Genomic DNA, 13,632 nt, shown 5'->3' with positions numbered 1-13,632 from the left:
TCACTGCAGCCTTGAACTTGTCTCAAGTGATCCTCCCACCTCAGCCTCGCAAGTAGGTAGGGCTACAGGCAAGTACCACCTCACTGGGCTAATTTTTTTCTCATTTTTTTAAATAGAGGTGGGGGTCTCACTGGTGTGCTCAGTCTGATCTGGAACTCCTGGCCTCAAGCAATCCTGCCTCAGCCTCTCAAAGTGCTGGGATTACAGGTGTTCGCCACTGCACCCAGCCCGGATAAGGTGGTTCTTAAAGGTTTTGTGCAGCCCAGGCGCAGTGGCTCATGCCTGTAATCCCAGCGCTTTGGGAGGCTGAGGCAGGTGGGTCACCTGAGGTCAGGAGTTTGAGACCAGCCTGGCCAACATGGTGAAACCCCATCTCTACTAAAAATACAAAAATTAGCCAGGTGTGGTGGTGGGCGCCTGTAATCCCAGCTACTCGGGAGGTTGAAGCAGGAGAATTGCTTGAACCTGGGAGATGGAGGTTGCAGTGAGCCGAGATCATGCCACTGCACTCCAGCCTGGGTGACAGAGCGAGACTCCATCTCAAAAAAAAAAAAAAGAGATTTTGTGCAGACATCTGGGGAAAGAGACTTCCAGGTAGAAGGGATAGCATGTGAAAATCCCTAAGGCTGGAGTGTGCTTTGTGCCTTTGAAAAGCAGCAAAGAAGTCGTGTCTCAAGTAAGGTAAGAAAGGCCAGAATACTTGGAGAAGTCAGAGAGGAAAATGTTGGAGGAAAATGAAGTAGGTCCTTGCAGGCCTTTTAAAGTGGAATGGGAAGCCATTGGAAGCTTTTTAGCAGAGAAGTGACACCTTACTTCCATGTTAAAAGATCGCTCTGTTTGCTGTGTTGAGAATAATCCATGGATTGGGGGTAGAGTCATGGGCAGAGTCAGGGAAACACGTTGGAAGGCTACTACAATAAGCTAGAAAATATTTTGTAGTAACTTAAACCATTTTAAAGACAGTAGCCACGACCAGGTGCAATGGCTCACACCTGGAGTCCCAGCACTTCAGAAGGCAGAGGCAGGAGGCTCTCTTGAACTCAGGAGTTCGAGATCAGCCTGGACAACATACGAAGCCCCTGCCTCTAATTAAAAAAAAAAAAAAAAAAAAGGAAAAGAAAGATAGTGGTTACTACTACTATTTTAAATAGTTACCACCATCCATTTAAGGAAGAAAGTGTGGAGAGATGGTTAGATATATTTTGGAGATATAGCTGAAAAGATTAGATTGGATGTGAAGTACATGAGGAAGGTGGCAAGCACACTTCCTAGGTTCTTGTGCAAGAATGGAGTTGCTAAGTACTAAAATAGGGAATCCCACAGGAAGAGTATATTTTCCCCCCAAAGTTTTGACATATAAATTTCACATGCCTAATGGATAACCAAGAAGTGCTGAATGTAAAATGTAATTTCAGGATAAAAAATTGAAGGCGTAATTTGCAAGCAACTACTCTCAATTCTGCCATGGTAGAGTGAAAGAAGCTATAGACGATACTAAAGGAATGGGCATGGTTGTGTTCCAATAAAATTTTAAGACACAGAAACTTGAATTTCGTCTAATTTTCACATATCGTAAAATATTGTTCTTTTGATTTTCGTTAAGCAAGTTGCAACCAGAATGGGCTGCAAAGCCTATAATATTTACTGTCTGGCTCTTTTTATTTTATTTTTATTTTTTGAGACAGTGTGTCGCTCTGTCGCCCAGGCTGGAGTACAGTGGCGCCATCGGAGCTCATTGCAGCCTTGACTCCCAGGCTCAAGCGATGCTCCCACCTTAGTTTCTAAGTAGCTGAAACTACAGGCGTGTATCACCACGCCAAGCTAATTAAAATTTCTCTTGCAGAGACAGGGTCTCATTCTGTTGCCCAAGCTGATCTCCTGAGTTCAAGGGATTCGCCCGCCTCGACCTCTCAAAATTCTGGGATTACAGGCGATAGCCACTGCGCCTCGTCTACTCTCTGGCTCTTCACAGGCAATTTGTGGATCGTTGTTACAAATGAAACAAGATGGGACATTAGTTGATCATTTTTGAAGCTGGGTGACAGTAAACTAAGAATTCTACCACAATACTAGTTTACTTTTGAATATACTTGAAATCTTTCACAATAAAAAGTTGTGGAAATGTTTAGGTTTAACAAAGGTGAGTTATCTTACGCGTTTTTCCTTATACAAAACAAAATCTCTCTGAAAGTTGTCTATAGCTAGTAAACGCCTTTTGCTTCTTTTCTGAAAAAGCAAAACCCTTTCTAAGTCTTTGGTAGTAAAATAAGCCCTTTGGATATGACACTCGGTGACGACGAAAGCAGGCACAAAAGGAAAAGGATATTTTTCTTGGGGGGGGTTGGTGTGTGTGTTTTGTCTTTTTACATTACTCTAAATTCTCAGGACCAATCTCGGTTCTACAAATAAGTCAAAACAAAATCCCCTTTAACACGGTAGGGTCTCACGCCCTCAGATGACTGACGGAAATGACGCCATCAGCGAAAAGCGGGGCGGGCGTAGACGTCGGCACGTCAGCCCTCCTCCTAGTCCAGCTGGGGGAAGGCTGGCTCCAGGGCCGCGGCCGGCGCCCGCCAAGGGATGGGCAGCCAGAGCCTGTCGACTGCGGCTGCGCAGGTATGCTGGGGCGGGGCTTCAAGTCACCCCGCCCATCCCCAGCCTACGCGACCATTGAACAGCTGCCGCCCGAGGGCTGGGTAAATCCTCAGCGGCCCAAATGATTAGCCGAGGGGGCAGCCCCGCCCCCGGCTCCTCCCGGCCTCGCGCCCCGCCCCCATGTCCCGCCCGCCCGCCTTCCTGGCTGCGGGGTGACACGGGGCTTCGCCTTGGGAAGGGGGCGAGGGAAGCAGTTAGACGGCGGCGGGGCGGCGGCTGCGGCGCGGCACCCAATGTGAGCGCGGTGATGGGGAGCGGGCCGTTGGGAAGAGGGGGCGGCATGGTGAGAAATGGGAGGGCCCCGGTGCTTGGTGGTGGAGGGTCTGCAGAGTGAGGGGCGGCTGTGAGTGGGCTAGGCTGTCCGGGCGTGTTTCGATACTGTAGTGCAGGCTGGGATCGCGGTCGGGAGACGCCGAGTCCGCGTTCCTCAGTTCTAGAGCTTCTCTTGGCAGCTTGGCACACCTTAAGTTTGCCTCTGTTTGTGTTGTCTGGGATGCGAGGAGGAAATTTAAAGATTCCCCCAAACACCTGGACGCTTCTTCGGGAAGTTCCTCTCCGGTGCGTGCGTGCCCACTTCTCTTGGATGGAGAGGTGGAGAGGCCAGGTGGGCGGGTGGACTTCCACTCTCAGAGGATTGTTAGAACAAACGAACTGGGAATCCCTCCCCCACCCCCACGCCCTGCCCTGCAACATAGCAAACAGTCCCAACAACTTTTTTTTTTCCCCCGCCCCCAGACGGAGTCTTGCTCTGTCGCCCAGGCTGGAGTGCAGTGGCGCGATCTCGGCTCACTGCAACCTCTGCCTCCCGGTTTCAAGCAATTCTCCTGCCTCAGTCTGCTGAGTAGCTGGGATTGCCCGTCACCACGCCCGGCTAATTTTTTGTATTTCTTTAGTAGAGACAGGGTTTCACTATGTTGGCCAGTCTGGTCTCGAACTCGTGACCTCAGATGATCCACGCACTTGGGCCTCCCAACGTGCTGGGATTAGAGGCGTGAGCCACCGCGCCTGGCCCCAACAACTTTGAAGAGGAGACCAGAACAAGAACATTCTAAGAGCTTTGATGTATTTGAAATGTCTGAGATGTGGACCTTTTCCTTGTGTCTGTAGAAAAGGTATGAGTGGGAAGGGAGTCTTGTTCCTTATTCTCACTGGACGCATTTTTGGTTATGAACATGTACCCATCTCTAGGAGTCTGTCTGCCCTAGAGGATTCTATGATGTGACATATTGTGTTAGCTGTAATGTCTTCCTGAAACACAAGTTTCTATGAAATCTAATCAGTCCATGTGAAAGTATAGCGGGTTGTTTGTGGAAAGTGAAGAAGATACATCTTCTTTCGTTTCTGATAAGGCTAGTTTTTTAAATACGGCCTCTTTTTCTAACCTGTGGATGTTTTTCTCTTTCACAGATTTATTTAATTGCCCAGCTACCGCCGATGAAGAGATGTTGGAGTGACTGCTGAAATTGCCTTTTTGTTTTTAACCAGAGGACAGTCCATTTGTTTCACTTCTTTTTGCTTTCCTTACTGCTATGAGCTTTACTGTAACGGCTGAAAAACTTGGAAAATAAAATGAACATGCTGTAGTCTTGAACATAATTTTTTTAAGGAAAACTTAAAGTGCCAGAGTGAAAAGCCAGAATGGCATCCAGAGAGAGGCTCTTTGAACTTTGGATGCTTTATTGTACAAAGGTAATTGCTTTCCTTTTTATTTTTATGTTTTAAAATACTTTATTATAAAATTTGTGACTGGCAGTATTAACACTTTATTTAACAGATAATAGTGTATTTAGTCATACGAATAACCCCAAACTTAAAAGCACTTAAAGGATTTTCTGTTTTCCTCTTTTTCAGGTTTGAACACACATACAATATTGGCATACTGTTAAAAACTGTAGGGTGTGGCTTTTATTTGATACTTATCCCCAAATGATCCTAAAATTATATAAGTAAAATTATGCCCTTAAGAGAAAAATAAAATATTTTTATTTTTGTTTGTGTTTTTCATTTTCTCCCACAAGTGAGTGTAGGATAGAGACATTTTTATGAGAAGGGCATTAAGCATTTTTCTTGGAATGAACCTTTGAAATTGCATCACAAAGTTATTGATTGAACTGCGTACTGTGTGACTCCCACTAAGTTAGCACTCTTTGAGCATTGCCTCATTTCCTCTCACCACAATACTGTGAGGTGAATATTGTGATCATCCCCTTTACGGATGGGAAAACTGATGCAAGGGTTACAGGAGTAGTGAGTAGCAGAGAAACACAGTACTACCTGACTCAAGTGCATACTTTTATCCATTTTTACTCCTTAATATTTTTGTCACTCAGAAATAATGTTCTTTCCCCTCCTTGTCTTTATGTGAATTTTTACTTGATAGCTTTAAGTTATTGAGAAGAGTACTCCTTAAAAACATGTTTTTGAAGTGGGGGAGGTACATTATTGCTTTGAAGATACTGGCAAGGGTCAGAGAAACACCCATAATGTACTATTTGAGTTAATTTAAGTCTGTGTGGTGAAGTTCTCAAGTCACAGCTTCTGTTTCTGCATTATCCTTTCATGCTCCTTAAAAGGCAGATTATTATTTAACAGTGGTCTCATTTATCTGTCATATTAAATTTAGAGATTACACTGGAATTTTCTTTGACCTCCTGGTTTGATATATATTATAATCACTAAAGGACATATACTTTGAAATGCTTAATATGAATGTTTAAAATAGTTTTTAGTCTTGTGTAATTTGATACCAGAAATGTCTTTTTAAAAATAGATGCTTCCAATAAAAAAGGAATCCAATTCACCAGACACTTTTGAAAATAGTCACTAACACGTTAACCAAAAATTAAAATTAAGTTTTAGTATGAATACCCAGTAGTTTGAAAATGATTTATTTAAAAATATATCAAGGTTTTACTGTTTTCAAAATGACATTGGTGAATGAGGTTACATGTCTCATTAATAGGTTATATTCTTTTTAGGTAGATTTACTATTAAATTTAATATTAAAGCTTATTAAACAGTATAGTTCATTGGCATACACTGAATTTTATTCTTCTTAATGACTTTTAATATAAATGTGCATCCCTTCTCTTTTGAAATGTTAATCCTCAATAATGAAGGCCCTTCACTGTCAGATTTTGAAGCCTATCTCTTCTTGGACAGGAATATAAATCTCATTTTTAGGTTTAAGATTTAAATAATATTGTGTGCTTAATAAGACTTAAAATTTTTTCACTTGTTTTTGAAGAGTATTTAAAAATATGATTTTATATTTTACCGGTTCATGAATAAGCTTTTTGTAAGGTAGACAACATTCTCTTCTGCAGACACCTTGAATCAGGGAGCTACCAAATATACCTCATAGATTTAAATTTTCTTTCTAGTGAGGATGACTACCAAATACTGTAGCCAGTTGTTCTCTATACTTTTTGCCTTATTATTCTCACTCTAGCATTTAGCCTCTCAAACCAGCTGACTTTTTTTCTCACCTGACAAACTTTTAAGGCTTTTTTTTACACTTTTAATGAGCTTTCAGACCACTTGAGGTCTCAGATCTTCTTATGAAAATATTTTCTACCACTTAGTTTCAAAAGCTTCTTAGACCTCTTTGTGGGCTTGAAATTGTAGTTTAGTTTTGGCTCTGCTGCTGCTTTGTTTTGTAACCTTGAATAAGACTTACCTCTTTGGGTCTCGGTTTTTCTCATTTGTTGAGTAAGCGTGTGTGCGTGTATGTATATACAGGAAGAATGCTTATCTAACTCTCTATTAAGATTTTTGTTTGTTTTGACCTCTGAGGGACAAGCAGTTTTTGTTGTTGTTGTTGTTCTTACTCTGTAGATTGTTATGTAGAACTTTCTAGTTCTTTGTTTTTAAAACTTTTATTGTGGAATTTTTCAAGCATGCACCAAGTAGAGAAGACGTTATAGTGAACTCTTTTGTATCTATCACCCAGTTTCGACTATTACCAGCTCATGTTTAGTCACAGTTTATGTATAACTGTGAATTTGCCCTATCTCCTAATTATTTTAAAGCAAATCCCAGACAATTTATGACCTTATCTATAAATATTTAAATATGTATAACTCCTCTTAAAAACAATCACAACACAATTTTTAAAATTATCAAATATGTGATCAGTGTTCCAACTTTCCTGCTAGTGTCTTAATATTCATGTTTTCCCACTGTTTGGCTCAATATTTAAAACAAACTACACATGTATTTTGTTGAAAATATCTGCTAAACATTTTCATCTGTAGGCTCCCCTTCACCATAGTTTTATTCTTTGTTATTTATATGTTGAGGAAACCAGATTTTGACTTTAGTAGAGTTTTCTACAGTTTGAATGTTTTACTCATTGAATTCCCTTGATTTTATTTAATTGTTCCTCTCTTCTAGTATCTGAAAACTGACCAAACAGGGGCTTGATTGATTTGGGTTCTGTTTTGGGTGTGGAGGGCTAGAGTAATTTATTAGTGTAGTGGCCATCTGTGATTTTTGCCTATATGCGTTATTTTATTAGGATTTTGCAAAACTGTGTAATTTATATTGAGAACTGTCTCAGCATTTGATTACAGTTCCTTAAAGGGAAGGCAGACAGCATATATGTTTGATTCTCTTTGTCAGTTTTCACAATGAGTTAATTTACTAGCATCCTCCCAAGATGATCAATTGTTTTTCTAGGATATAAAGTCCATTTTTAATGATTAAAGTGTCTGCTCTTTTGTTGCCCTGACTGGTTTGATGTCTACAGAAAACATTGTGTACATACTTGATTAAAGAAGATACCTTGGAAGATTTTTGAAGGACTGCTTCCGGGCAGTAAGGTTAAGACCTCCATGTTTGCCATAGTGCTAACCTTGGCACAGATATTCCACAGTGTATTAACAATAGGTCAATATTAAGGTGCCTACCATCACAGCATTTCTATGTCATGTTTTAAAAGTTGCCCCTGAACATTACAAAAGTTCAGTAGGTCTAGTAGGTAGTACTACCTCAGAAATAACCCTTGGGTAATACTCCTTGGTCATAGCAATGCTGAAAGAATGCTAATGGAATATATATGTCTTCTGCCTGGGTTCAGTTGTAAGCCTAAATACTAGTGACTAAAGTCCTTTAAGTAGAATTAAAATAAATTTCTAGTTTCAGTTTTTAGCAGATGGAGTCCCAATGTTTGAAAGAATTTGAGTATAAAACTTGGCAATTTATTTGATTTTATTTTTAATTGATAATAATTGTATGTATTTATGGGGTACAATGTAATGTTTTGATACATGCACACATTGTGGAATCATCAAATCAGGCTAATTAACATATCTGTCATCTCACATACTTACCATTTCTTTGTGTTATGCAATTTGGTTTGTTACCAGACTTTTCAGGTCTAACTTTTTACTTTCTCCTTCTAGGAATAGGCTTTAATTGCATTGTTAGAAACATGTGTCTTCTTCCTAATAGATTACTTTGTAAACCTTATGTAGTTATTACATAATACAAGCAGGATGATTTCTAATCACCCAACATTCCTGCTGTCTAAAGATTCTTTCACCAGTGTATAAGACTATTAATTCAAGTTTCTGAATCAGGGCGCAGTGGCTCATGCCTGTAATCTCAGCACTTTGGAAGGCTGAGGTGGACAGATCATTTGATATCAGGAGTTTGAGACCAGCCTGGCCAGCATGGTGAGATCCCGTCTCTACTAAAAATACAAAAATTAGCCGGGGATGGTGGCATGTACCTGTAATCCCAGCTACTCGAGAGGCTGAGGCAGGAGAACTGCTTGAACTTAGGAGACAGAGGTTGCAGTGAGCTGAGATTACACCACTGCCTTCCAGCCTGGGCAACAGAGTAAGACTCCGTCTCAAAAAAAAGGAAAAAAACCAAATTGTATAGTCTGAACTCTTCTTGCCTTCAAATGGTTGTCCCCACCCAGGGTCAAGGATTTGATTAGCAGCACATTTCTTATAGCTCTTATAAGTTAAACATTAATGTGAACAGGTTTAATCTTGTATCTGGATTTTACTTCAGTAGTTAACTACTTCTTGTCTGAGTGTCTTTTTCTTAAATATAGAAGTATTTTAATACTAGTACTTAAGTGTACAGGTTTTTTTTTTTTTTTTTTTTTCTTTTCGTTTTTTTTTTTTGGAGACGGAGTCTTACTCTGTGGCCCATGCTGGAGTGCAGTGGCTTGATCTTGGCTCACCACAACCTCCAACCTCCTGGGTTCAAGCTATTCTTCTGCCTCAGCCTCACAAGTAGCTGGGATTACAGGCGCATGCCACCAGGCCCTGCTAAATTTTTGTATTTTTAGTAGTGATGGGGTTTCACCATGTTGGCCAGGCTGGTCTTGAACTCTTGTTTTTAGTAGAGACAGGGTTTCACCATGTTGGCCAGGCTGGTCTTGAACTCCTGACCTCAGGTGATCCACCCTCCTCAGCTCCCAAAGTGCTGGGATTACAGGCCTGAGCCACTGCGCCCGGCCCAGTATTTTTTTTAATGTCTAAAGATTTCAGGGCAGACGTGGTGGCTCATGCTTGTAATCCCAGCACTTTGGGAGGCTGAGGCAAGTGGATCACTTGAGCTTGGGAGTTTGAGACCAACCTGGTGAAACCCCATCTCTACCAAAAATACAAAATATTAGCCAGGCATGATGATGCATGCCCGTGGTCCCAGCTACTCAGGAGGCTGAGGTGGGAGGTTTGCTTGAGCCTGGGAAGTGGAGATTGCATTGAGCCGAGATTGCGCCACTACACTCCAGTCTGGGTGACAGAGTGAAACCCCATTTCAAAAAAAGAAAAAATTAGTTTCTATATTTGTTGTAGGCACTATGTTATTCACTGTATTTCTTGATATTCACTTAGCATACAGTAAGAGAGATGGTGCTGAGAACAATTTTTCTTTCTATATTATTATATACAACGTTTTGAGATTCATATATGTGTGTAGAAAAAGACATGTATCGGCCGGGCACAGTGGCTCACGCCTGTAATCCCAGCACTTTGGGAGTCCGAGGTGGGTGGATCATGAGGTCAGGTGTTCAAGACCAACCTGACTAAAATGGGGAAACCCTGTCTTTACTAAAAATACAAAAAAATCAGCCGGGCATGGTGGTGGGCACCTGTGATCCCAGCTACTCGGGAGGCTGAGACAGGAGAATCGCTTGAACCTGGGAGGCAGAAGTTGCAGTGAGCCGAGATCTCGCCACTGTACTCTAGCCTGGGCGACAGAGGAAGACTCCGTCTCAAAAAGAAAAAAAAAAAGAAAAGAAAAAGACATGTATCATAAATTCCCTATCTCAACTGCAACCCTTGAACAGACTAAAGGATGTATTTCTATTAGACATTTAGCCTTTTGGGAGTGCTGCAGTTAGTTGGTCACCAGAATATGTAGAAGAAAGAAACTTAGCCTCTCAAAGTCAGATAAGATTAAGCTATTTTTGTTCTGTCTGGTGTAAAGTATCAAATGCATTAACTGAGTAAAAAGATACAAAGTGACTCAAAAGCACAGCATTTTGAAATGTGGCAGTGTAGATTGAAATCCATGGTTCATTTTTGTCATTAGATTTAAAAACATTTTATTTTATTTTGTTGAGATTGAATTTGCCCTGAACAATTTTGTGAAGCTACAGTATTAGAGGTGATATTTAGTCCCAGTTCTGTATCTGATCTTAAGGACATAAAAGAGGTTAACCTAGTTTCTTTGTATCTCAGTTTTCTCATCTGTCAAATAGAAAAACATAACTATTTTACATATCTGTAAAAATTTTTTGGAAAAAAGATTTTATTTAAATGTATTTTAAGAGGAAGAGAGATAAAAATGTAATCTTTATGAGTATTTTGCAGATGTGTGGGTATGGACATGTGTGTATCAGGATTACTTCCATTTACCTTTGTATTAATATAATAATAGTGGGCAATATTCTCTTACTATTTTATCAGTAGTAATGAAGCTGTATTCACGTATGTCTTAACTGATTTTACATCTGTAGTTATTTTTGCTTTCAAGCATAGTGCTTATTTATCTTGAATAATGATTTGAGGGTCCTCCCTACTCTAAACCAAATTTATTTTGGATGCTGATGATGCTCCATTTCCTGCTCTTGCCCTTTGTCCTGCTAAATCTGGAATATGACTGAAATAGATAGTTTTGCAGTGAGCTCAGAGTAAAATTCCTTTTCAGAATAAAAGTTTTGCTTCAAAAAGAAAATAGAATTTAGAGGTGTTTTATTCAGTTAAAAGGCAAGTATTTCTTTTGTACATAGATTTGGAAAAATGGAATTAGTGAATATTTAATGAGAAAATTATTAACTTATTAATGCAATTTTAGTTATAATCCTAAATAAGTTTTTAGTAAGATGGACCGATACACATCAACCCTTATAATTTAAGCCACATTTAATAAGTCTCTGGTATGTGCAAAGTATGAAAATGGCTCTCGATTTTCTATGACTTAATAATGGCTTTGTGTGTAAGGAAGGTAATGTTCTTTGACTCTAAAGAAGACAAAACAAAATCATTAGCAGCCTAGTAGTAGTAGTTACCACTTACATGTTTGTTTTCAGAAATTAGGTATGAAAGCAAGAAATGTATAGTTTCTATCAGTGGACCTGAAATGAAAAAGTTGTTAAGATGCATTAACTTTTTAAATTCTTTCCTTTTGAGCATCAAACTTTAAATTTCCCTGAAAGCAGGTGGAATTGATAGTACTTAAGTGTAGGTGTGGAGCATAATGTGCAGATGTGTAAGAGTCTGAAATAGTTTCCTGTGTTTTGTTTGTTTGTTTGTTTGTTTGTTTGTTTTGGACAAAAAAAAGTGGTCTTCACATTCACAAAGTTAGCTAGACAAGATCACTAGGTTTTCAGGTAGGCATGCTGACTTCTCCGTGTTTGTGGGACATTCAGGTGGAAATACTCAATATCTGGAGTTTAGAAGAGAGGTCTGTGCTGAAAATAAAGATTTGAGAGTTGTCATATTGGGAATTATTGGAGAGTTATTATGAGAATAATAAGAGAAGAAGGTAAAAGGAAGTCCTGAAGAACATTATCATTTAAGAAGAAGATAGAGTTTTGTGACCAGTCTGGGCAAAACAGTGAGACCCCATCTCTGTTATTTAAATAAGTAAATAAATAAATATGTGACAGAGGAAGAAAAGTTTGTAAGTTTAAATGAGAGAGGAGCCAGGAGTGACTGGGTTGCCTCAGAAAGTAAAGGGATATTGGCTGAGTACAGTGGCTCATGCCTATAATCCTAGCTCTTTAGGAGGCCAAGGTGGGAGATTCACTTGAGCCCAGGAGTTTGAGGCTACAGTGAGCCAGGATCATGCCACTCTAGTCCAGCCTGGGTGACAGAGTAAGACTCTGTCTCAAAAAAAAGAAAAAAAGAAATGAAAAAAGTAGTCAGGGGTGTCAAATTCAACATGGCAGTCAAGAAAAGTATTACGGACCGGGCATGGTGGTTCACAGCTGTAGTCCCAGCACTTTGGGAGGTCAAGGCAGGCGGATCATTTGAGGTCAGGAGTTTGAGACCAGCCTAGCCAACATGATGTAACCTTATCTCTATTGAAAATACAAAAGTTAGCTGGGTGTGGTGGCATGCACCTGTAATCCCAGCTACTCAGGAGGCTAAGGCAAGATAATCACTTGAATCCAAGAGGTGGAGGATGCAGTGGGTCAAGTGTGTGCCGCTGCACTCCAGCCTGGGCAACAGAGTGAGTCTCTGTCTCAAAAAAAAAAAAAAGGAAAAGCATTATTGAGCATATATTGGATTTGACAGTTTAAATATTGGTAGCCCGAGGTGGGCACATCACTTGGGGCCAGGATTTCGAGACCAGCCTGGCCAAAATGGTGAAACCTGTCTCTACTAAAAATACAAAAATTGTCCGGGCGTGGTGGTGCACACCTGTTGTCCCAGCTACTCAGGAGGCTGAGGCAGTTCGAGAATCGCTTGAACCTGGGGGGCAGAGACTGCAGTGAGCCAAGATTGCACCACTGTACTCCAGTTTGCGCAACAGAGCGAGACTCTGAAGTAAGTAAGTAAGTAAGTAAATAAATAAATAAATAAATATTAGTGGCTTTCACAAAAGCAGTTCTGAAAAGAGTGAAAAAGTTAAAAATGTAAGTCCTTATATTAATTTTTTATTATTAAATTCAACAGACTTAAAATTACTCTTAAACTGCTACTAAAGTTTGTAGATGTTTCCTCTTCATCTTTGTTCTAACCTGGCCAAGGACCTTTATTGGTCTGTGTACCACACTTTGTGTGGCACTGCTCTAGAGCGTCTGAAAATTCTCAGACACGTAAGAATCCATCTGTAAATCCAGAGATCTGTAATTTGAAAAATATTGCTCTATAAATTGAACTGTCACTGATAATCCTTTGGAAGCAATCCAAATGTGACCTTTGAAATCGAGTAGCAATACTAGTCGCGAGGTAGTTTTCCCTAATATGCTTAATTTAAAAATTGATAAAAACAGGAGTGCAAACTTTAAAAATTTCTATATGGAGCTTATAGACCTCTGAAAATATTTCTGATAACTCCAAGCATTCTCGGACCTTAGTTTTAGAAACAAACCTTGAACAATTATTATATCTGACATACTTTGATTGCTGTACATTTGCTACAGCTTTTTTTTCCTTTCTGCAAAATTACGTTGCAAGTTTTGCTACAAGCAAGTAAAGAATTGGGACCAAAGATCCAATCTACCACAGTCTTCTTTCTAGGCACAATTATTCATATTTCTCCTATATGCAAAATGTACTTCATATCTATCTCAAGAACTCCAAAACTCTCATCCAGTCATGATACCAGTCTTGAAACATGGAATCTGTGGTATACATCAGATCCAATTGTGGTTTTTCTTGATATTATGATCTGTGAACTCAGAGGACACTTAGTATCTGTCCTCTGCAAATCCAATTGGGCAAATATTGCCCGCTTTCTCTATCCTCAAAGAAATGTTCTATGATATGACTCAGTACCTGC

General features: G+C 39.9%; 2 protein-coding genes across 9 annotated transcripts in view; one reads left to right on the top strand and one right to left on the bottom strand.

Annotated features, from left to right (window-relative positions):
* The window catches only part of SUMO1 (small ubiquitin like modifier 1), a 1,087,495-nt gene that overhangs the window by 851,160 nt on the left and 222,703 nt on the right, over positions 1 to 13,632 (bottom strand). The window lies entirely within an intron of this gene.
* Positions 2,668 to 13,632, top strand: part of NBEAL1 (neurobeachin like 1) — a 206,357-nt gene continuing 195,392 nt past the window's right edge. For 7 of the 8 annotated variants that reach the window (XM_050750762.1, XM_050750761.1, XM_050750760.1 and 4 more), the window contains exons 1-2: positions 2,668 to 2,890; positions 4,063 to 4,344. In XM_050750762.1, the coding sequence (XP_050606719.1) occupies positions 4,294 to 4,344 (51 nt within the window). In that variant the 5' untranslated portion in view covers positions 2,668 to 2,890; positions 4,063 to 4,293. Of the gene's footprint in view, positions 2,891 to 3,582; positions 3,768 to 4,062; positions 4,345 to 13,632 lie in introns of those variants that run through there. The other variant, XM_050750757.1, reaches the window with a different exon arrangement.

The sequence above is a fragment of the Macaca thibetana genome, chromosome 12 (genome assembly GCF_024542745.1).
Source record: "Macaca thibetana thibetana isolate TM-01 chromosome 12, ASM2454274v1, whole genome shotgun sequence".
NCBI lineage: Eukaryota > Metazoa > Chordata > Mammalia > Primates > Cercopithecidae > Macaca > Macaca thibetana.
Note: the sequence above shows the minus strand (reverse complement) of the source record. Positions and strands in the feature narration are given on the sequence as shown.